General features: G+C 41.8%; 2 protein-coding genes across 2 annotated transcripts; both read left to right on the forward strand.

Annotated features, from left to right (window-relative positions):
• The first annotated feature begins 387 nt into the window (after positions 1 to 387).
• On the forward strand, positions 388 to 8,191 carry LOC306695641 (bifunctional apoptosis regulator-like). Its single transcript, XM_079158941.1, has 9 exons — positions 388 to 528; positions 2,040 to 2,343; positions 3,269 to 3,367; positions 3,724 to 3,817; positions 5,513 to 5,685; positions 5,871 to 6,015; positions 6,300 to 6,479; positions 7,181 to 7,377; positions 7,855 to 8,191. The coding sequence occupies exons 2-9, from the start codon at positions 2,048 to 2,050 to the stop codon at positions 8,045 to 8,047; spliced, it is 1,377 nt and encodes a 458-aa protein (XP_079015067.1). The 5' UTR covers positions 388 to 528; positions 2,040 to 2,047; the 3' UTR covers positions 8,048 to 8,191.
• Positions 8,192 to 11,457: 3,266 nt separating this feature from the next.
• On the forward strand, positions 11,458 to 22,170 carry txndc11 (thioredoxin domain containing 11). Its single transcript, XM_079160029.1, has 13 exons — positions 11,458 to 11,808; positions 13,038 to 13,134; positions 13,364 to 13,483; positions 14,030 to 14,127; positions 15,433 to 15,562; positions 15,787 to 15,880; positions 16,089 to 16,201; positions 16,319 to 16,522; positions 16,762 to 17,467; positions 18,399 to 18,571; positions 18,826 to 18,938; positions 19,110 to 19,190; positions 19,517 to 22,170. Exons 1-13 carry the CDS (start codon positions 11,684 to 11,686, stop codon positions 20,043 to 20,045), a joined length of 2,583 nt encoding a protein of 860 aa, XP_079016155.1. The 5' UTR covers positions 11,458 to 11,683; the 3' UTR covers positions 20,046 to 22,170.
• The last annotated feature ends 1,318 nt before the right edge of the window (positions 22,171 to 23,488 follow it).

Consider the following 23,488-nt stretch of genomic DNA (forward strand, 5'->3'; position numbering starts at 1 on the left):
TGTACTTAATGCATTACGTGAGTAAACACACTTCCCACCACTGATATGGATCTGTACCCGCAGAGCCCACGTGTAAGTTAATAGGTTACTGTTTTGTTATTAGCGAATACCTTCACGCTTCAGTCCAGAATCTGACATTCAGTGACGTGATCTGGTCTGAACTTTGAACTGAAGCCACTTTAAAAAAGCCACATGGCGGAAAAATCAGCTGGTTTTACACAACATCACGCGAGGAAGGCTAAGGACGGTATCTTCTTCCTCCGTACTCGTGAGCTCCAAGCAGCGGGGATAGGTGAGCGCGTGACCAATATGACGATGAGTATCAAGGTATACCCGCATGCGGACACGCGGACGTGCGCATGTACGTGTGCGTAGGGGGCTTTTCCACAGCATCGCGGAGTCGAAGCCATGGCGACAGCTGCTCGAGCTGAATATTTACCTTTGAGTTAAGGTTAATTTCACGATAAGCACACCTGAGTTATTTTAACCACATCGTTATGTCATCCTCCAGCAAAGGCCATTCCTGAGGTAAGGTTAAACTGTCACTTTGACCTGCAGTTACCTTCCTAACGTTAGTTGTTATGCTAACGTTAGCTATCATTTTGCTGGCATATTAACTAGCATATCTGTCTTAACGCGAATGATTTGTAATGTACCTGTTATTTCTGCTTTATAGACCAGTGACGTTACGAGTCGTGACCTAGCTGCTAAGTAGCTAACGACTAGCTAACTAGTTACAGAGGACAGCTAACGTCCAGAGCAGGATGTGATAGCTAAGGTAGCGTTAGCTGCTATCCAAGTAACTATACACACACACATATATATATATATATATATTTATAACGTGCTATATATGTTACTATATGTTAGTTATCAGTGTCTAAAGTAACGGTCCTGACCAACTCAGTGTTTGTTATATAAAGCTAAGGCATCTAACTAAGTAGCTTAGATACATTTACTCAAGTACCTGTAACGTTACATAAGAACAATTTTAAGGTAACGTTACTTGAACTTAAACGTTCCTTGAGTCTTTTCTTTTCAACACTTCAATGGAGGAAATACTGTACTTTTTACTCCATTACATTCATTTGACAGGTTAGTTTACTAGTTACAGAAAACATATGAGGAGTTCTCTTTTGATGATCGTTTGTTTTTCATACCCAAAAAAAGCTTTCATGGTTCCAACTTCTTAAATGGGTCATTTAGTTTTTTGTAAGATTTTAAATTTGTGTCATTTTTATTCTATACATTCCTCTTCCTTGAGATCATTTTGACAGTGATGATGTAATCTCCATGAACTTGCCTTGTGTCTGTACATTTAGTTCAAAAGCAAAAGAGCTGGCTTCCAATAAATATCTATATGTTTTTAGGGACTATGTTGACATCAAGGATTTAAATCTCTGTGCCTGTTGTCTGTTCAGCCAAACTCAATAGATCAATGTCTCCATTAGTACAGGCCGTCTTGTGGCAGTTGGCTTCTTGAAAGAGTTTTTTTTCAGAAGAGCAGGGCTCCATGATCTCAATATCGCATCAAACTGCTGCGATGTATTGAATTATGATTGCACTCTTGCATCCATTTAGTAATAATCTGTCCAAACCTGTTTCAGGTGGGATTAGCAATACTTCCTTTGTTGCTTTCTAATGCTACTAGATGATGTTTGAAATTGCAAAAAGATATATGTGTAACTGAGCTCAGGAACTAAGATCTATTATGCAACAAATCAAGCCGTTACACAAGCTGTAATTTGCCAATTTCCTGAACCCAATGACAAACGTATATTCTGTATGGCATTGAAATCATATACACACTCTTGAAACTTGCTGGAGTTGTCAAATCCATCACAGGAAACAAGTCTGCGTTCATTTGAAGTTACACTATCTTTGTGTAGTAGAGCAGTGAAGAACTTTCAGTGCTGAAACAATTACCTCATTAACCAATTAGTCAGTTGTCTCTGAGACGCATTTTTGTACACATACTTTAAAATTCTGTCGCTTTCTCCTTGTAGTTCTTTTGTGACCTTGTTGCTCCTCTTACTCAGACTTGGATATGTTGCACCACATGGAGTGGGATTCATCCGACGATGGTCTGGAAGCATCAATGGACGCCCCCCCTCACTTATCTGAATCTCCCCAGTCGAAGCCCTCCACCGCCACCGACATCTCGGAACACGAGTTCTCATGCCACTGCTGCTACGACATCTTGGTGAACCCCACCACCCTGACCTGCGGCCATAACTTCTGCCGCCACTGTCTGGCTCTGTGGTGGGAGTCCTCTCGCAAGAACGAGTGCCCAGAGTGCCGGGAGAAGTGGGAAGGCTTTCCTAAAATCAACATACTGCTGAGGTATGCCTTTCACAGCCAGACCATATCAGGGAATGAATGTTTGCTTTTCTGACCGCAGTGTTCACATTTCTCTCCCGTACAGTAGAGAACAGAGACCCACTGACAAAAAACCTGTGTGTGAGACAAGGTGTTGAGGGCTGGGTATCATTTTATATATGCTGGAGTTACCGCTCTGCTGGCTTGTCTGCCTAATGAATGATGAGTGAGACAGTACAAACGCATGCTCCACATAAGCTGCGTTAGACTTTCCCTTTCAGCATCTGGTCCAAGATAACATTGTTTTTGTTTGCATGGTTTCACTTTCACACCATTCCCAAACACGCAAACGACTTTGGTGAACAAAAGTCACACGCTTAAAAATATCTTTTGTTCATTGGTCAGGAATTTAGAGAGTAGAAGGAAGAAAAGATCACGATGGAAGAATGTACTCAAATGTATGGAGTTGGTGTTAGAAATGACGCCCACAGCTACTTCAATCAGTGAGGCAGAAACGTATGTTTGTAATGACATTTGAATGTCTTTAAAATCATTTCCTTTTTTACTTTAATAAGTAAGAAGAAGCCAGCTGTTGCCATCAGACTCAAATACTGTAACGCCATATATTCATGGAAGTGAAGAGGTTTATAAAAATATGAATATGACAAAGTTATACTAATATAACAGGAGTTGGGGTTATATTTGTACACTGTAACGGACATTAGTCTGGGAAAGGGAACGACTTTATTAGGGTGTTTTCACTTGTCTAGTAAGTCATTTGTCACATTTTCCAGATATTTAAGAGTTTGATTAAACTGTTTAAAACGACACAAAGCAGACTAACTATACATTTTTCTCAACATGGCTGAGGTGCATGAACTAGGTTGGTTGATGCTAAAGAAAAACCCACAGAACATTGCATGTGTTAACTTAATGCTCTCCTCTCTAGGGATGCAACAGAGAAGCTGTTCAGTGAGGTCGTTGAGCGGAGGAGAGCAGAGATCCAGGCCAACCCCAAAATCTCCCGGAGCTTGCTGGCCTTCCAGAGGTAGGACGGTATAATGTGATAAAAGTTGTTTTGGGGTAAAGCGTTGGAGCAGTCACCTGAGTATACACCGAAAAGAGTACTCCATCAATTTAGCACTGCACTCCTACAGCGTCCTCCTGTCAGACTCATGATGGACTGTTTACTACAGAAAGCATAGAAAAATAATAGATGCAGTCTTTTTTTTTAAAATTACATGCATCCTTCTTCCTTGTCAAAACCTGGAGCATACATTACCCACAATGCAAGTCAAACAGTGCTGACCCTATCCCCATGAACTCGCCTTGTTTTCTGATCTGTTCACATTCGTGGTCTGAAGCAAAAGAGCTGCCTTCCATTGAATCTCTACGTGTGTTTAGGTTCGGTGACAACTTGGGTAGATCCAGGACAAACCAGCACAAAGGAGCCGGCTTCTTCTTCTCTGGAGTCCTGACTGCTCTCTGCTGTGTGGCTGTAAGTACGACGCACCCATTGATCAGCCACAGGTTGACATGAGCAGTCTCTCGTATGCCCGATTTCTTTGCCGCTCATATCAACACACGCATGATGGTCTTACGTCCCGCTCAAAGAGACAGACAGTAGAGACACACACACACACACACACACACACACACACACACACACACACACACACACACACACACACACACACACACACACTATTTTATTAGTCCAGTAACCTGGAGTATGTTTATTTTGAGATTTGTTTGAGTGAGATTGAGAGAAGGTGCTGTAACTTGGTGCAGTTTTGGAGAAAATGTATTAAAAAAAGTTATCTAATAGTTAATGTTTTACATACAGTTTAATACATTTTTTTTTTTCAAATAAGAATATTTTACATGCTGTCTATTACAGTTCTTAGAAAGAAATAAAATCAGAATCGTCTGGTCAGACTTTCTTTTTAATAATTGGAAATTGGCCAAAAAATGTATGCGATGGTTCCTAAATACCTGCCCATCAGGTGCCGTTGACACATTGATAGTGCGTCAGTGTGGTTGCTGATAACATGTTAAAGTCGTTTAACACTCACCTCACCTCACCGGAACATTAGTTTATACTCTATAGTGAAAGGTGTGATTGTGGTTTTGCTTTCTTTTTGGAAAGTAGAAATGTTTGGAATAGAAACCGATTTCATTGTAAGTTAATACAAGTTTTACTAGCTGCATACTCCATAAGATATAGTATGCAGTCATGGATTTCTCACTGAAGAGTTGTTTCCCTTCATAATACTGAAAAAGTCATTGTAAATCTGACCTTTATAAGTTGCTCAGTTACACCTACACTGTTTAAAATAATTCAAAATAATTTGAGCTTATTTTAACAACAGTGGTATGAAATATTTCAAAGTTCTCACAGAAGTGGATGAAGAGGTCAGTGTTCACATCATGTAGACAGATCATGTTTATTTTGTCCATGTGGCAGTTGGGAGCAACATGACTGTGTGTCTCGCTACGTGGCTGTGTGTGGCTGTGTGTGTGTGGCTGTGTGTGTGTGTGTGTGTGTGTGTGTGTGTGTGTGTGTGTGTGTGTGTGTGTGTGTGTGTGTGTGTGTGTGTGTGTGTGTGTGTGCGCGTGCGCGCGCTGCTGGCAGCATGTAAACAGAAGAGACCATGGTCCTGTATTTGACCCCAGTTCATTTAATATGATCATTATTGAATCAGGCTCTTTTTCTGCGTTTGTTTTGGATATTTTTGGCTTTGTGAATTATGACTTTAGACTTTCTTGGCTTCCGTTCAGTGCACTGGAAAATAACACAGAAACTGAGATTTGTACAGTTTTATCATTAGATAATGGATTTTATAATTAATCACGCTGGAAAAAAAACTATGAGAAGTCATTATTACAATTTTACGGTAGACTAATGTGACTTTGTATGCCCACCAATCCCTCGCTAGTCTGGGTCCACCTTCGTTACAGACTCGGGTTTATCTCTTGCCCTTTGATTTCTAAAACTGAAAAATGACAAAGATGTATAGGTTTCCACTTTATAGCTGTTTTAGTAGCTTTAATTGTCTCCTCTTGTAGGAGAATGAACGGCACAGTTCCTCCTCCTTCTCCACCACCACCATAGCTTTGTGACCCAAACCTTTTCGTTGCATCTAAAACGAGTGTTCACTGTACCTCCTCTGTATGTCTGTGCATTTTGCAGTTGCTGGTGCTGGTGTTTCACTGGAGCAGCGGTGCAGTGGAGCCCCACGACCTGTTGATCAGTAAACCGGTGTCTCACTGGGCGCCGGAGGAAGTGGTGTCCTGGCTGGAACACTTGGGGCCCTGGGCCCAGCTTTACAGAGAACCCTTCCAGCAGGAGAACGTCAACGGGAGGTAAGGAATGACTTTCTATGTGTGTTAGCATTCTGTTCATATTGGGATGCGAGTGGGTACGTTTGCTCAAAAGAACTGTTGACTGTAGTGCATTGTTCTACGGTGAGGTTCATACTTGCACAGACCGCCCTCATGTTGTGGATCCTTATGTTCGTCCGACGTGGTGTTGGTTTTCTTTGCTCCAGGCTGCTGTTGATGCTGGGGGATGAAGAGTTGTTAAAACCGCCTTACAACATCGAAAATCAGGCTCACCGACGGGCCATTCTGGCAGAACTGGACCGAGTTAAAGCCCTGGGGGCCAAACCTCCGCAGAACCTCTGGGAATACAAGGTTAGGAGTCCTTTCTGCTCCACGACGAAGAAACTACTGAGCATTCACCTTTTCAGCGTTCCTTATTCTGCACTTTTAGTACTTTTCATCCTTAAATGAGTAAATAAGAAGTTGTTTTGCATCCACCTCCACGACAGTAGCATGCACTAATGACGTAACGCGTAAAATGCTCTATAATTGAGTTTTTAAGAACTGAATCTCCAAATAGTGTGTTTGTCATATTATTTGTCATACCTCTTACACAAACGGCTGACAAACTGTGTTCTTCTCTCGCTTTCTGCCAGGCTATCAATGCAGGGAAGTCCCTGTTCTTGCTGTACGCACTGAAGCGCTCCCCTCGCCTCACACTCTTCTACTTGTACTTATTCGACTACTCGGAAACCTTCCTGCCCTTCCTGCACACCTGCTGTCCGGCCATCACACACATCGGCCAGTCAATGGAGAGCAGCTTCCTCAGCGCACAGGTGACCCTTTACAAACTGTGCTTCTCTCTCTCGGCTCATCTCGTCACGTCCCGACTCTTTAACGAAAATACATTTATTTAAAGAAGCAAAAGGAGAGAGAAGGGTATTAAATATGACAAAACGATCAACGTGATGAACAATTTCAAACGGCTCTTATATAATACTAAATGTTTCTTTTGAGAATGTTTGACCTTAATTGTGACTGTTCTCAGTGTTTTCTTACTTTTGGATGACTCTAAATTTGAACTTCCGTTTAAACGTCGGTGAAATGCGTCATTAGAGACGTCCCTAGTGAGCACTAACTAACCCAGGTGTCAGACATCGCTCCTAATGAGCCACTACCCAGACCAGGGTTGGTCTTGAGGCCTCTGGGCCCTTAAACGTTGGGATTTTATTATGTAGGCAAACAGAGGTGGTGGATCCAGGTCATCTTTCCTCATGAACACACCCTGGAAGATGAACAAACATTAGAATATTTGGCCAAATTTGAAATGGGCATCATGCTAGCAGTTATAAGTGATAATAACTTCACTCTGACTAAAATATCACAGCAAGAATTATCTTAACGTAACATCTGAATTCTAATTTGCATGTAAATATGCTTTCTCCACCAGATTGTCTTTGTGTGACATCCATGCCTGTAATGATTGTGTGTCTCAACCGCCGTCTTTCGTTCTCTGTGCTGTTCCCGTGTCTGTTAGTTGGAGCCCAGTTGGCGCCAGTGGGCAGAGTTTCTGGTAAAGTACCTGCTGCTTCCGTACCAGCTGATAGCAGAGTTTGCTTGGGACTGGCTGGCCGTCCACTACTGGACGTCTCGCTTCATCATTGTTAACGCCATGCTGCTGTCTGTGCTGGAGGGCTGCGCCCTGTGGAGACTCTGGACAAGAGCCAGAATCAGGTACACACACACACACACACAGGGGAGGGGGGGGGAGGCTGCTATCGCTCTGTGTTTTAAATATATTTTAAAGGCCTTTCACGCTCGAGATGCAAAGGCAAAGCAGAAAAACAAACAAAGCTAGCGTCCTCTCATCATCATGATGTGTATTATTTTTGGGGAGAAACTTGAATGAATACAGTTGTTAGAAGGTGTTTTCACAGCAATGTAAGATGGATATAAGAATTCTGATTTGAATCGTGTGTTTTATGCAAATAACTTCCACAGATCAGACAATAAGAAACTAAGAGTTAACAATGACTTTGGGACGGTTGAAATCTTTTTTTTTCCGGGACAGTTCTGGGTCTTTGAATAAAGTTAGTCTGGAGCCTTGTATACCAGCGGTTTCAAGCTACTGTGCACGTTGAGTTACAGGTCGGTCAGTTCCTGAGGCGCAGAAGGCCTCATGCACTAACTTGTATCTTCCACTTTCTTTAGGTCTCTGCCGCGCAAGATGTGGAACCACTTGTGGAAGACGTTATCTCAGGGCTTTGCCTTCGCCCTCCTGTGGCCTTTTGTCCCTCAGTTTGTGTGCAACTGCCTCTTCTACTGGGCTCTCTACTTCAGCCCCATCATCAATATAGACCTGGTGGTGCAGCAGCTAATGCACCCAGAGACACAGGCGCTGTAGCAGACTGCATGCAGCCATTAAAAAAAAAAAAAAAGCCAGAAATCCAGTTGCTGAAGAGGAGAAGTGTTTATTTTCAGCGGACAGTGGAGAGGACATCTTCTCGCTTCCGGTCTTGTCTCTCTGCTGGAGGGTCGCCGTGCAGGAAGAAGACGGGCATTCAGCTGGTGAAGGAGAAACAGAACCAACAAGATGAGAACCGGTGAAATATCTGTGATGTCATTGATTAGAAGTACTGCAGTGCATTCACAAACCACATTGCCTAAATGGTCTAGAGGGCAGTTATGCAAATGATACGTGACGTGGTCGTTGGAGACTGGCCACAGCCTGAGTTCTATGAAAGCTTTGTAGCACTGAGATGACTGTAGTCTGATGACCGCTGAGCTTTTTTCAACCTCACAGACTGAAGGCGGAGCAAAACGAGTATAGATGCATAATTTGTATTATGTGTCTTCATGGCATGTTATCCACAACCAATTACATGAACAACTGCTGCTGCTTTAAATGAAGCAGCGTTATAAGTGCATATAAATCCTTATTCTGCATGAGTTTCAATTAGTTCTCTTGAGCCCTTTCGTGCGGTTTCGGGCTTTCTCGGTGCCACAGAGCCGTCTGAAAAATTCACCGTGACATCATTGTGAAATATGTTCGGATGTTGAGGTTTGCAGTTCTGCAGCCTGATGGGAACCTCGGCTGATTAAAGCGGAAACAGAAACAAAGTCTTTACGAGCAAATGTTCAACACTTAAGTGCATTCCGCGAATTCCAGGCGTTCATTTTCAGTATAATGTGGCACTTAGATTTGAAATGCAACATATGTTCTTCAATTTGAGACGCTGATACAGACGTTTTTTATAATTTTTATGATTTTAAGGGGAAACTGTTCATAGCTTATTTTATTTGCTGGTACTGCCAACAAACATTGTGTTGCATTCTTTCTTTTTTTATTGTTTAGAAACAGTAAACGTTTCCATTTGATGGGTGAGAAGAGCTAATGAAAGACTTTATTTTTTACATTGTTCATTTGCACTTAAAAGTTCTACACTGTGATTTCTGTTCTTCAATGTTCGATAATGACAAAGGAAAAATAAAGATTTTGATTTTGATTTGTTTTTCTCATGACATATATAATTGCTGGACAATTTAAATGTAGTAAAGATAATTGTGTTTATAAGAAGAGGTAAAACACAGTGTGGGGATGTGATGATCTGAGTGGCAGAAAAAGAAACTTTGATTATTGAACAAATGCCTTCTTAAATACTTTAGTATCTGTCCACAGTTACTAAGCATTCGATTTCATTGATTCTAAGGGTTCCTGTCACAGCAGGACAAGAAAGGGTTGAAAACCAGATAATTAACTATTTAAACTGAAATGATTTACACAAAATATATGCACGTTTTAAACATTGCAATACGTATCTAAAATATCCCTTCTCAGTTTTCTATCTTTCTGTTAATGCACCTGAGCAATGCAACACTAATGTCTGACAATTTCAGTAAAATGATATTATAAAAATGATAAGCTTTGCAGAGGTAGATTATATGGCAGAGCTGTTGTATTAAATTGCAATAGATTGTACAGGTGTACAAAATCAAGTGGCCACTGAGTAGGTTTTGTTAAAAACAATAGAAATAAGTCAGTGATTTGTGCATTTGGTGATTTAATAACTTTGCCTTTACCTTGTTTACCTGTCACTGAATTGTCCGTACTAGGTTTTGTAATGTATGTATTTGTTATGCCATAGAAATTGGTTTCTCTCATGTTAGTTTTTAATAAAACTCTGATGAATAATCTGGATAAACAGTGTAGGTGAATGCTTAGTTTGTTTAATGTTTTTAATTGACTGTTCTCACATTTAAAAGGTAGTTTGTCTTAATTGATGAGCAATGCTGCCTTAAGACATTATTCCATCATCTTGCTGTGGTTTAGTGCAGAAAATGTTCAAACACATCCAACATTCCATCACCAGAAGTAACTATTTACTATTAATACCGACGACACTCTCACAAAACTGTGTATAAAATGAGAAATCAGTGTTGATTAATTAGAGAGCAGTTCATCAAAGGAGCTTCTTCGTCTCATGAACTGGTAAGAGACGCTTCATTCAATTATTTCAAATATTAGACTAATAGATTGGTGTTACGTCCGTTTTTCTACTGGTCCAGGGGGTGAGTATAGGGACAAGCCAAATAAATAAAAAAAATGGCCCAACGTGTAAATTAACCATAAACAATATTTATTTCCCTCAGTACAGTTTAACAAAATGAGTCTTAAACAGAGTGGGAGAGGATGGGACATGCATGGTCGGGCCAAACAATCAAAATCAATATAACGAAACTAAGCCTGACTAACAACCTCTGAAACAAAATGAACAAAATGGCTTTTCTAGCTTCTCTAAATGTTACTCCATCAAAAACAAATAAAGAGGGAGCACTGACCAATAAACCTAGTGTATCTAGACACAGAAAACAACCACCATGTAAAGGGTACCCCAGACTCACCGACTACCTGTCACCACAAACCTTCAGTACACAACAGTACACAACAGTACACAACAGTACACAACATAGCTCACCGGGTCTTCATTATGTTGTGTACTGTTGAGGCCGAGACCATGCACAAATCACTGACTTATTGCTATTGTTTTTAACACAAACATACACTCAGTGGCCACTTGATTTTGTACACCTGTACAATTTAATACAACAGCTCTGCCATACATTCTACCTCTTCAAAGCTTATCATTTTTATAATATCAGTTTTGTTGAAATTGTCAGAAATGAGTTAATTCATTTATGTTTATTACTGAGGTTATAGTAAATGGTGGACTATAGTGAGGTGTTTCTAACTTTTTTCCTCCCAAATGTCACCTCTGAATATAATGTAGTAATGTGGACTACATTAAAGATTTAGTATGTACCGCCACTGATATCTATCTATCTATCTATCTATCTATCTATCTATCTATCTATCTATCTATCTATCTATCTATCTACATATCTATCTATCAATTGGATAATAATAAAACTTGAAAGACCTGCATTATCAGCCGGTCTTTTGATTAAATGACTAAAACATAAGGGTCAGGAGAGAGGTGCTGTATAAATGAAGTTCCATTGATTAGAAATGACCGCCCTCTAGTGTTCTCTCACCATAACAACGTAGGGACTGTCTAAAAAGAGCACGACAGACTCCATACGGAAAAATAACCACAAACACAATTATTGCGGACAAATTAAAAAGTATACACACACAAAAAACACACAGCTCATTAACCTAAGTAACCCATTTATATTTGACCGAGCGTACCACCGTTAATCGCTTCGTGCGCTTTTAAACGGCCCGCAGCATTTTACGGCCTCTCCCACTACGTCATTGTTGCGGAAGTGAGAAGTCGACGTGGGGAAGAAAGGTTGGTTTGACCGTGTTTGAGTCGTTTTGACTGCCTCACACATCAGCAGCATCCATGTCCAATCCAGGTTGACTCCGTGCCCCACTTGTCGAAGCAGTCCTCCTCTCCTCTCCTCTCCGCTCCCTCCCCCCCTCCCCCCTCTCTCACCCCCTCGCCCCCGTTAGGCAAATGGTCGCGTGGAGTAGTGTCCGGGGCGTATAAATGGCACGGGGAGCCGTCAGCGCGTAATGCTGCGCCGGGTGCGGCAGTCTCTCCGGCAGGTGCTGTTTCTGATGGCCCGTAGACCGGGTCTACTCTGCGGGACTATCGTGCTCGGCGTCCTGCTCTTACTGGCCGTCAAGTTCACATGCAGGTAACAACGGTCGGTGGTGTAAACCGGAGCAGCTCCTGTTCATAGGTGTAGTAATAAGTGTTGTTGTGACTAACATGAGGCATTCGTGACCGAACATATTGGGTACTTTGTGTTGTTCTAGCCTTCAGGGAATCGTAAATTAGCTCTTGTTGATTATAGTGTAGGTACTTGTAACTAATTGGGCTCTTAATCATGTTGTGCAGCTGATCTGAGACGGACGTGTACTTTAGGGAAAGAGGATTAATTAACTAATGCGCTAAACCGTTTAAACAGACAGTCAACTACTCGAGAGTGCATCGTCCCTTAAGTTTCTTAATTTTAGTAAGTTTTTGGCCTCTCTGTTTGTAAATGACACCAAAGACAACAGTTTAACTACAATAACTCTGTAGTAAACAACCCGGATTTATGTCCCTGAGACTGAAACTTGAAACTCTATTTCTAACAAATGTTCTCGGATACATCCTGCTTCTTATCCGGTTGTAGTGGAAGAAGTATTTAAGTGTTTTGATTGACTAAAAGTAGCGATATTATTGTAACTATATACTCTATTACAAGTAAAAGTACATCATTCGTGATATTATTGAAGTAGAAGGACAAAAGTGTTTCCAACTAAATCTGTAGAACTGAAACAATTTGTCAAATAATCTATCATTCGGCTTTATTAATAATAATGTCAAACATCCTCTAGTTCCAGCTCCTTAAATCAATGGATTGTTTGTTTGAACTATTTCCTGAACAAAACTATGATCAATAGTGAATAGAATCCTTAGTTGCAGCCATAAACCAGTTTGGGGTCTTCATTATGTTACGCAGCTGATCCTGAATATATTAAAGTCTTATTTATTGTGAAACTCCAAAGTGATATCTTCAAATTGTTTGTTTTTGTTTTTGTCTGATTAAAACACATGAATAGATTTAATTTAAAAAGCAGCAAACCAGAGAAGTCCTGGCATGTTTTGCTAGATAAATTAAAACTAATAACATTTTTATAAAATGTTCAGTAGATCTACTAATCAATTGATTGACAAATCATTGGAGCACTAAATGACACCGACTTGTCTTCCATCTTATCGGTTGTGATGTTAAATGATCTTGGCACATCCGCCCTCCTCCGTCTGTGACCGTGGCGGTTTTGCTCCACCTGTGGCAACCCCAGATTGGAAATGCGTTGTCGTTTAAAGGTGTCGTCGTGATTTCTGCACTTAACATCAAATTGTTTCGTTCTGCAGCCGTGCTAAAGATGTGGTGGCAGCAGCTCGGCCTCCGGTGCGGTTCTTCTCTGCCGAGGCCCCGGTAGTGGACCTCTACTTGGGTCAGCTCGACCAGGTGAGATTCTCAGACAACTGATGCGAAAAACGCTTTAACACGAGTCTGTTTGAGGATGGCTATAACAGAGGAGCAATGGGACGAGGCCACAGAGTACATACAGCTTTAACTCTGCCTTGCATCGATTACCTTTCTCCTGTCCCCGTCTCACTTGCCCATATGTTTTAGCATTGTCTTAAAGTATCCAAGCCCAGTGCTTAAGTCAATAACGTTAACATTTACACTCCAGGTGGAGCGTCTCAGGAGCGTGGCAGAGGTGTCGCTCATCTTCTTCTATGCGCCGTGGTGCGCTCACTCGATGGCTGCCCGGCAGGAAGTGCAGCAGGTGGCTAGGAATCTGGCCAAACAGGTACTGAACACGACACTCACTCTGCAGGAGTGTGAAACAACAATCTGATGACCACAATGGTAGCAGAAGACCGAGGCTTGTTGTTACAGTAACATGCTTGTCAGTAAACATGGTAAACACAGTAAACATTCCAGGACTGCTAAGAAGTAGTATTTTGTAGAGGTTACATTAATAATCTAAATAAACTGACAACAGCCGCAAATAGATACCAGAGTTGATATGAAGTTTATAGGAATCTGTTGGAATTATAAAATCAAATCAACCCTTAAAATCACAAAAAGGTAATTAACTATATGTTGGGATTTAATTCTTCAGGAACAGATTTTTGGGGGCTTATATATTTGTAATTTGGAAATGGGACAGAATAACGCCTGATCGGACGTCTGTCTGAGTGATAACACACTCTGGTCTGCTTGTTAAACTCTGTTTCTCTCTCACACACACACACACACACACACACCCACACCCACACCCACACCCACACCCACACACACACACACACACACACACCCACACCCACACACACACACACACACACACACACAGGTGCAGTTTGTGGCTGTTAACTGCTGGTGGAATCATGGGAAATGCAGGAAGCAGAACCGCTTCTATCAGTACCCGATCATCCATCTGTTTTATAGAAGGTGAGACGCTCATCCTTCAGTAGTTATTTGTGTTTAACTGAACAGATGGGGAATAATGGCTGCGTGAATAACGAAACGGAGCAGAACGACTGTGACTTTTACATCGATAGTAGGATCGCTGCGGTTTGCCATAATCGAGGCACCCTGGTTTGGTTTTTGGATGCAGACCGTGAATCACAACGTCTCGTTACTTCGTGTTCGGCCAGGGACATTTTTAGTTTGTTGTTTCCCATTTTTCTCCTCCCTCTCGTCTCCCGTCTGACTTTCTAATGAAGGCTTAAAATGGCCCAAAACGTTTAAATTAATGTCGCAGGACAGGTGCTTTTACTTTGTAACAGCTATCCAGTCAGCTTGCTTTGTATTATTTTGCTGGCTTTGACGGCTTTAATCTATTTTTGTGAATTAACATTTGTGTGTGGTGTACTCAGTATCTTAGAGAGGACAGTGTCTACTGTAGCTTACTTTATTTATAGACTTAAAGACGCACACAGCTGGTGTGTTCCCAGAGCAAGATGGTCTTTAGTGGTCTCTCCAATTTTCTTCTTTTTTATGAGCTCTTATGCCTTTTTATTATCGCACAGACAAAGATAGAGAGAGGGGGGGGACGACAGGCAGCAAAGGGGCTGCAGGTCGGATTGGAGGAGCTCAGCCTTAGTGCGTGGGGTGGGGGTGGGGGTGGGGGGGGCACACCTGGTGAGCTACCGAGGCACGCTCTGATTATTCTTAATTAATTGATTAATCATTTCATCTATAACATCTTCAAACAGTTCAAAACCCAAATATATTACGTTTACTACAATAAAAAAAGATAGAAAAGCAGCAACTACTCCCACTTAAGAAGCTGTAAATGCTTGTATTATTATTGTATATTTCACTTTTAATATGGTTACAAAGTACGATGCAGCATATTTAATTCCAATTTATACGTTTTACTTTTTATGACCAAGAAGACCAGAGCGTGTTGACTTAGCTACCCTGCCAGCATCACTTGCTGTCTTGTTTCATCTTGTGGTGGGTTCAGTGTTGTACTAGAGCATCGGTCACTTCATTAGTGGCTGAGGTTTGTTGTAGTCCAGTTGATAATGTTTAGTTTTGTTTAGTAGAGTTTTTAAATCCTGATGAGTCTCACGATCAGTTTAGCGGGTCGAAGACAAACCCCTAACAATGGCAACACTTAAGTAATGGCTTTTTTTTGTTTTATTTTATTCTTTATTTTTATGATTAACTCCACTTGTACAGTAAGCAGTTGGGGAGATTCCCTAATTGATTCATTATGTTGTTTTTCTTTGTGTTTCTTTGCTGCAGGTTTGGGCCTATAGAATACAAAGGTCCATTTGTGGCTCCGTATGTAGAAAGTTTTATTCTCCGAGTCATCACACCGCTCACGTACCTCCCATCAAGAGCCACACTGGAAGAGTTCCTCTCCTGTCACGAGGTATTGTTGGCTTCAGGTCTCCTGATGGAGAGGGACTTACTTACTGACCTCACTGTGTGTGCTGGTCAGAAAAGTTACATTTATGCCAATGTTAGTTATCTTTAAGGAACGACCTGAAAGCTGAAGTGTTGTTGAATAATCTGCGTCTTAACACAGGTGTTGTTCTTTGAGTAAGCCGTTTGTTTCCATATGATGTATTCTATTTGGTTGTTTCTTGTTTCCAGCCTCGAGTGGTGGGTTTCTTCCAGTTTAATTCCTCTCCTCAGCCGCCGGGGTACATCACATATCTGTCTTCTGCACTGCAGGCCTTAAAAAGGGGTATGAAGCCATCATACAGCCAGTTGTTTTGACTTTGTGAACGTTTTCAATTCAAGTGTGTAAGATTAGATTAGAAATGACCAGGTTTGGGAAACGTTTTCATTTTAACAGTGACGATAGCGGTAGATTAAAAATAAGAAATGTGCAATGATGGTGTGGTTCATGTCTATGTCTCCAGCCCTGAGTGTCTCTGTTTTTTCTGGTGCAGATTTCCGTGGTGTTGTACGTTTTGGGGTTGTGACCAACAAACAGGTGGCAGAGGCCATCTCACTAAAAGAAGACGAGACGGTTTATCTCTACAGAAGATTTAACTCCTCGTTGGTGAGCAGCACTGATGTGGAAGATCTTCTGAAAAGCTGGATACATTTGACTGTAATCTTGGATGTTTACTAAGCTGTTGCACCGGCATCTTGCCGTGTGCCTTTCCCTTTTTATTAGATCTTCCCTCGAAGCGAACGCAACTTCACGTCAGAGGCCATCTGTAGCTGGGTGTTTGAACACCACGAGACCGTCCTCCAGTGGCTGCAGCCTCCAGGAACAAAGTCCCGTCTCCTGGAACATGAGCTCACTAAAGGTCCCGCACTGCTGCTGTTCCTGCCGCACAATCCGCTCATGTCCAAACCGAGTCCCATACTACAGCAGGTGAGCAGGGATGGAAAAAAACCCCCACAGAGGGTACATATCTGGAACAAATTCCCAGAGATCTACTCGAGATCTTGGTTCTTTTTAAGATGGAGCTAAAGGCTTTTATTTTTGCCACTTTGACTAATATTGAGTTAAATTTGGAACAATTTCTTCATTTCTTGCACTGCTCTGTATATATATATATATATATATATATATATTCACCATTGTTACTTTTTGTTTCTTTTGTCTTTCAGGTTGCAGACATTGCTGTGCGCTACCATTCCTGTCACAACAATAACCACTCCAGCTTGGACAAAAGTTTCCCCTCCCATTCGCTGTGCTGCCAGTCACTTCTTCTCCCGGAGTCCAGTACGAGTGTGTGTGAGGTGTGCCTCAGTTTGTCACGGTCGAGCCCGACCAGCTCCTCTGTGCGCTGCTCTTTCTCCTCCTCGGCTCGGGGAGGAGACCTCGCGTTGGAGTCTTACCTCACACACTGCTGCCTCCACCAACTACCTGCTGTGTCCGTGAAAACCGCAACCTCAGCGGGCTGTAGCAACGTTCTGAACGGCTACAGCCCGTTTGGTCAATACAGTGCCTGCTGCAGAAAAGTAGAACCTCAACTCAATGAATCACAAGCCAAAGAGGAGCCAGACTTGCAGAGAGCTCCCCTTACACCACCTCCTTCCTCCATCCCTCCGTCCTCCGCCCCGCAGCAGGGAGCGGACGGCATCACAGGGCTGCGGTGTCAGACCAACAGGACGCTCAGGTTTTATGTGCTGGATGTTGCTCTGAACTGGCCTCTGGCGGTGAGGCTCGGGGCGACCGGCAACCGAAGTGCTTCTCTTCACCAGGACGCTGGTGCGCGAGGCGACGGGTCGTTTGCAACTATCGTGAACCTGAAGGACGAGGTTAATTATGTTCTCCACCGCAGCCCGGCAGCCACGCTGACAGAGTCTCTGGGTAAGACCAGGGCAGTGGTTCCGTTCATACCGCGTGGTTTTATTTGGGTTGTAGGTCTTAGGGTCGAGGCGATTCTTGACATTTGTGTCTCCAGACCACGTCTAAATCCAAATGGCCACATTTCGAAGGTCATAAGAGAGCGATAGGGTTTCTTTTAAAGCACAATGACCCAGATGCTCCTTTTGAGTCAATGAACTCTGGCAAAATGCTTCACTCACCACAGTTTTAGACAAGTCATGTCACCATCTACACTAAAAATGTGAGATTAATAGCCAAAAATCTAACATCCAATAGCTTATAATACAAACGTGATGCATTTAAAATCCATTGTGCTCTGTGTTTTTATAGCATAGAAGAGTTTACACTCATCATAATAGATACACTCGTATTTCTATTGAAAAATGTCTATTGTGCCATATAATAGGCTTTTCAATCAGTTTTGCTAAACTTTAAATTCAGATGTGTAGTTTAAGGGCCTGTGTGTACTAAACCCCATCAAGTCTGTTGCAGCCATAGTTTAGAAACACATTTCATGCGGAGAGCCCGCTCACAAACACCTGTCATTTCTGTGAAGGAGTGAGATCAGTGTGTGGTTTGTTATATGTATCTGTGTACAAACGCATCGTCAGACAAAGAAGTCTGAGGCAAACCGCAGTTTTGCATATCAGCAGATCAGCTCATGTCTTATTTTCATGGTCTTTTGCATACTGAGTACGTGCAGATGTTTACAAGTGAATAGTCACCACTTTAATGTTGTACATGATTACTTTTTCACAGGATAAATGTATTGTTTGGCTCCTAAAGCATGCATAAAGATGTCATGTTTCTAATGAACTGAAACAATACTTTTGAACCACTGTGCATGTGTCTCTCGATCCATCGTACCAATTCTCTGTTTTCACTCTGCGTGTGTTTCTGTGTGTTATCAAAGAGGCCTTCATCAGGAACTTCAGTGCTCCATACAGCCTCTTACAGAGACACCTGGTGGGAGAAGAAGACGGGAGAGGAGGGGAGGGGGAGACCGGGCAGCACTCGCCTCCACGCCTCCTCATCACAGAACTGACCACTTCCTCCTTCCTGCCCGCCGTCATGGACCTCCAAAAGGTGAGAAGAGACCCAACGTGTCCGCTCTCGGGACGGATTCAGTATCGAGATCATGGACTTGAGCCATGGAGGAAAATACGTGTGTGTGTGTGTGTGTGTGTGTGTGTGTGTGTGTGTGTGTGTGTGTGTGTGTGTGTGTGTGTGTGTGTGTGTGTGTGTGTGTGTGTGTGTGTGTGTGTGTGTGTGTGTGTGTGTGTGTGTGTGTGTGTGTGTGTGTGTGTTGTGTGTGTGTGTGTGTGTGTTCTCTCCTGTAGGATGTGCTGCTGTTCTACTACACTCAGTGGTGTGGATTTTGCTCTGTCCTCAACCACGTCATCATCCAGCTGGCCAGATTATTACAGGGAAACGGCACCATCACCGTGGCCAGGTACAGTTTCATGTTTGACTTGATGCAGGTATTGTGGCAGTACTGTGTGTGTTTTTAATATGATTTTGTTTTTTGGTAGTTTTAACTTCAGTTGAACGGGTCAACATTAGTTTTCTGGTCCAACCTTTTTAAAGAAAAATAAAATAATAAAACTACGTTTTCTTGCTTCAGGGTAAATGTTGCACGTAATGACCTTCCATGGGAGTTCATGGTGGATCACGTTCCCTCTATTCTTCTATTTCCCAAATACAGGTGAGAAACACACACACACATTTGGAGATGGCATTTTCCTGTAATGGCTGGCAGTGACCAGAGTACAAAAATAAATAGAGATATATTTACATCTATGGCTTTTCACACTTAAGGATATGCAGGTTTTTTCATCGTTGGTCAGACAAAACAAATCATTTGAAGATGTCCCCTTGGGCTTCAGGAAGTTGTGATATATTTCTAGCATTTCATAGAGCAAACAATCAGTTAATCAAGAAAATAATGGTCAGATTAATTGATAATAAAATTGTTAGTTACCTTTGTTCTTGTCAGTTTTCACTCTTTCTTCTGTTTCGTCTCTCTTCAAGAAAACACTCGAGTGTGAAGTTTCCTGACGACCTGCCCATCACGTTACCCAACCTGCTCCACTTCATCCTGCAGCACTCTGACTCTGTACAATATGCGGACAAACCAGCGCCGGGTTCTAGCGAGGCAGACGGTCCAGGACCCGGTACCGTCCTCCGCGCAGAGTTTCTGGCACTCCAGCGAGAAGTTCAGGCGCTGCGTCACGCCCGCGAACGCCTCTCCCAACAGCTGGCGCAGCTGTGGCGCGACAACCGCCGACTGACGTTTGACGCTCTCAGCTTGGAGGCCCAGAACACGGGGCTGCAGAGAGAAAGGCGGAGCTTAGAGGAACAGCACCGGGAGAAAAGCCGGCAGCTGGAGGAGGCGGTGAGGCGGCTGGAGGAGCTGGCGGACACCTCTGAAAGCCTGCTGAATGAGAACACGCTGCTCAGGGTCCTGCTGATGGCGCTGAAGGACAGGACTGATGTTAAAGAGCAGGTGGAGGTGGAGAGAAAAGAGACAGAACAGAAAAGAAGCCATATGGCCTCCTGACCACAAGTCTGCAGGGAGTCCTGAGAGAGGAAGAGAAGAGGGGGAGATAGGAAAGAGGGCCAGGAAATGAAAGACGGACTGGAATGGATGAGAAAAATGATGTGTTTAGACCTGAGATGTGGAGGGCAAAACAAAGCCTGAATGAGGACGTCGTGTAAAACCCAAGGAGCAATATGACCTGATAATTTGTGGACATTTTCATGGAAAAGAGCGAATGAGGATTAAGGATGAAATGACGGCTGTGATCTGTCCGAAGAAAATCTAAGACTGCTGCTAAGTCAGGGCAGAAGTAAGGAAACACTTTAAAAATGGTGGCTGGGTAGCGAGGGGAAACAGCAGAATACTCTGAGGTGCTGTCACGACAGTGGGCTCATCCACTAGTAGGAATACACTAGTATGGGAATTCAGTGCCAACTGTGCTTTCAAAAATGTAATTTCTGTCGAAGGGTGAAGACGTAACCCGAGTTAAACGTTCAACGCAGACCCTGCAGCCCAGTTCTCTACATTCCCTGAGAAACCGTTAAAACAAAAGGCAACATTTAAATAATTAGTCTCAAAAAAGAACAAAACATTGAGGGGGTTTAAATAACCTGTAGCTCGCGTGGTAAATTCTGTATCATTTCCACATCACTAATTCTATCAACAGAGGCGTGATGTACTCACCACTCTTCTACAGTTTCTCTTTTTTTGTTGTTTTTTTAAAGAGAAATGTTTTCATCATACTTTTGTTTTTGTTTTTTTTTATCTTAAATGATTTCACTTGTTCCTTCTTTGTCTTAATGCTGATCAACACTTCCTGATGTTTCCACATTAAAAGCCGACCTGTGAAAGGAATGATGACGGAGGCAGTTTGATTCATGGAAGCTTAAAGGAGAACGCCACCGAAATTAAGAGTTCCAGTATGTTATATTCAGGGCTTATTAGTTCAATCATTTGTCAACATGAGCTTCTCTCTCTCAAAGCCAGAAACCAGAGAAGTCTCAAACTTGTGATGTTATCAAGGTCAATGATTTTGACCCACACAATGCATGTTTTCTTTTTTATACCCAAAAGAGCTTTATTCTACTGCAGTGTTCTTGGTTGCGTCCAGATTTCCACACTAACACTCTATTTAGTACACTACACTATTTTTATTATGTCCGAAACCTCAGTATGAAACCAATAGTACGTGATTTGCTTACTATTTCCAATGAAATATAACACTTAGCAGAAACTGTACACCGGCATAAATATCCCACAATGCAATGCGGTAGTAACGTCAATAACGCATTAATTTAAAGTTTAAGTACAAGATGCCACTCGGCCCTAATATATTTTTCAAATTTAGTTTTTCAGCCTATGATTCTCACAAATCATCGTTTGGTCACATGAGGTTACGCGTCTCAAAACGACAAATGGGTGGTAATTACAGATGAGTGAGTCCGAAAAGACACATACTACTGTTTATTCACAAGAGATAGTACACGTATTGATTATTTTTTGGGCTGTCTATGACCATATGAGTAATGTGTATACATTTTGAAAATAGGCTAAGTTTCCATTTATTATCGTTTGGGGGGGAAAAGAGGCAAAGTGGAGCGCCTGACTCTGGCTGTACTGATGGAATACGTACTGTGGAAAATTACATTGTACTGAAATTTATCGGGACAAAATGTAAACTTGGAGGGAGTATTAGAAATACTGGGCTGGTTCTCTCTGCCACTGAAGTAACTATAAAAGCCACTTTTCTGCTGCTACAAGCTGAGAGACGAGGATGTTGCCCATCAGTGCTTTGCTTGTTAATTGATGTGCAGCGGTATGACTACAGGTTAGTGATGTAGAATCTGGCTGCAGGGAGAGAGGGCTACTAATGAAGCTGAGACTTATTTAATACTGAAGATGTGGCACCTGCTCACCGACCTGGAGGTGAGCCTTAGAGCACTCTGGATAATTAGCAACAACTTTCTTCTTTTTTTTTTAAGGGATATTGTTCTTTTGTTGAACTGATCTATTTTTACAGGAATCCTTGAGTCACTAAAATATAATTTCTTTGTAACTATTCAGGTAGTGAAAATGAGATGCTGCAATTGTTTACATGTGAAATATTGCACCTGTTTTTACTGATTAAAAATCTTTCAACTTATTATCCTCCTGTGTTTTATTGTGCGGTGATGTCTAGGTATTGTGAATTGGGGCCAAAATTTGTTTCACTTAAATACAAAATCGGTGCAATTGATACAAATATGTCCTCTGATTACATCTTTGATGTTAAAGTCCGGTTTATTTTTGACAATTGTGTCTTGCTGAATACATACCAGCAAAGAAGCACTAGTGAACATCGCAAATCCTCATACGCTGTCCTGCAGCGGTTTGAACTCACTCACATTTAAATCTGTATCCAAACTACAAAAATACACTATTTACCCCTGTTTGCTAAAAGCTGCTGTGCTCAACTGTTTATTGAAAATTAACAAAAACCTTTTTTTTTTTTTTGTTGTGGCCTATTTTAAAAGATGTATGTTTTCCTCAGGGAACCAGTGGGCTTGCTGCTGAAAAGGAAAAACACTGTACCCTCACTATGTTCAGCAAAGAGCTAAATGCCAGATTTAATTTGGAGCAGTCATGTGCTGTTAATTTCAGTCTGAATGGAGGGTAATTTGTCTTTAATACGCTTCATGCACTGCGAGAGTCTCCGCCACAGAGTTTTATATTTTCACATCTTTGCTGCAGCTTTTAAAAACACTAAAAACTTCACACACCTCTTTAGTACGTCAGCAATATTTCTAAAAACGGTGATCTTTATGCAGTTAGCTGCCTTGAGCCGAGATGGCACAAAAGGCAACAGCAGTAATTTTTTCCTTGGCAGATGTTAAAGATAGATTCCCGTTCAGACCTTTAAAAAATGCAAGTAAGAGCTCAACTACACCCCATTTATTTAAAACATATTTTAAGTTTAAAGACTGTGGTGCACATAAATATCGTAGAATTTATATTAACAATAAAAAAAATCATGTTAAAGGTTTTTGTATTTAGGACAGAATCCAGCTGAGGCTTCCCCTCATGCACAGAGGAAATAGGAAATCTGTGGTTGTAGAATTGTTGTTGTAAAATATTTTCCTCGCTCACTGGGTTAGTAACAGGGTTGGGTCAGTGAAGTTCCAGCAATCTTATGACTCTGGGGGGAAGTAAACAAGGTTGGCAGGGAAAGTAGCCTTCACTGGGAAAACTGTCTTCACTGCAGTCAGACTTTCCTCTTCACAGACTGTGAGTACTCTGCCGTATTTGAAAATGGTTAATGTGTAAATATACTGATTAGTATTTACGATGTATTTAAGATACATTTGTGATCACCATCATTTATTATACTATTTATTAATAGTTGTTTTTATTTGTATATCATGAGTTTGTCTCTAGTTTTGTCGTATCTTGTATTTACTGAAATCTCTGCTATGAATTGTTTCCAG

Source organism: Pholis gunnellus (assembly GCF_910591455.1).
Source record: "Pholis gunnellus genome assembly, chromosome: 5".
Taxonomy (NCBI): Eukaryota; Metazoa; Chordata; class Actinopteri; order Perciformes; family Pholidae; genus Pholis; species Pholis gunnellus.

What these genes read in the sequence shown, in the direction of transcription:
- LOC306695641 (XM_079158941.1), top strand. Translation starts at nt 2,048, where the DNA reads ATGTTGCACCACATGGAGTGGGATTCATCCGACGATGGTCTGGAAGCA. An exon ending in AAAATCAACATACTGCTGAG is followed by an intron (nt 2,344 to 3,268) that starts GTATGCCTTTCA and finishes TCTCCTCTCTAG; the next exon opens with GGATGCAACAGAGAAGCTGT. An exon ending in CAGGAGAACGTCAACGGGAG is followed by an intron (nt 5,686 to 5,870) that starts GTAAGGAATGAC and finishes TCTTTGCTCCAG; the next exon opens with GCTGCTGTTGATGCTGGGGG.
- txndc11 (XM_079160029.1), top strand. Translation starts at nt 11,684, where the DNA reads ATGCTGCGCCGGGTGCGGCAGTCTCTCCGGCAGGTGCTGTTTCTGATG. An exon ending in ACTTGGGTCAGCTCGACCAG is followed by an intron (nt 13,135 to 13,363) that starts GTGAGATTCTCA and finishes TTTACACTCCAG; the next exon opens with GTGGAGCGTCTCAGGAGCGT. An exon ending in CCGTCATGGACCTCCAAAAG is followed by an intron (nt 18,572 to 18,825) that starts GTGAGAAGAGAC and finishes TCTCTCCTGTAG; the next exon opens with GATGTGCTGCTGTTCTACTA.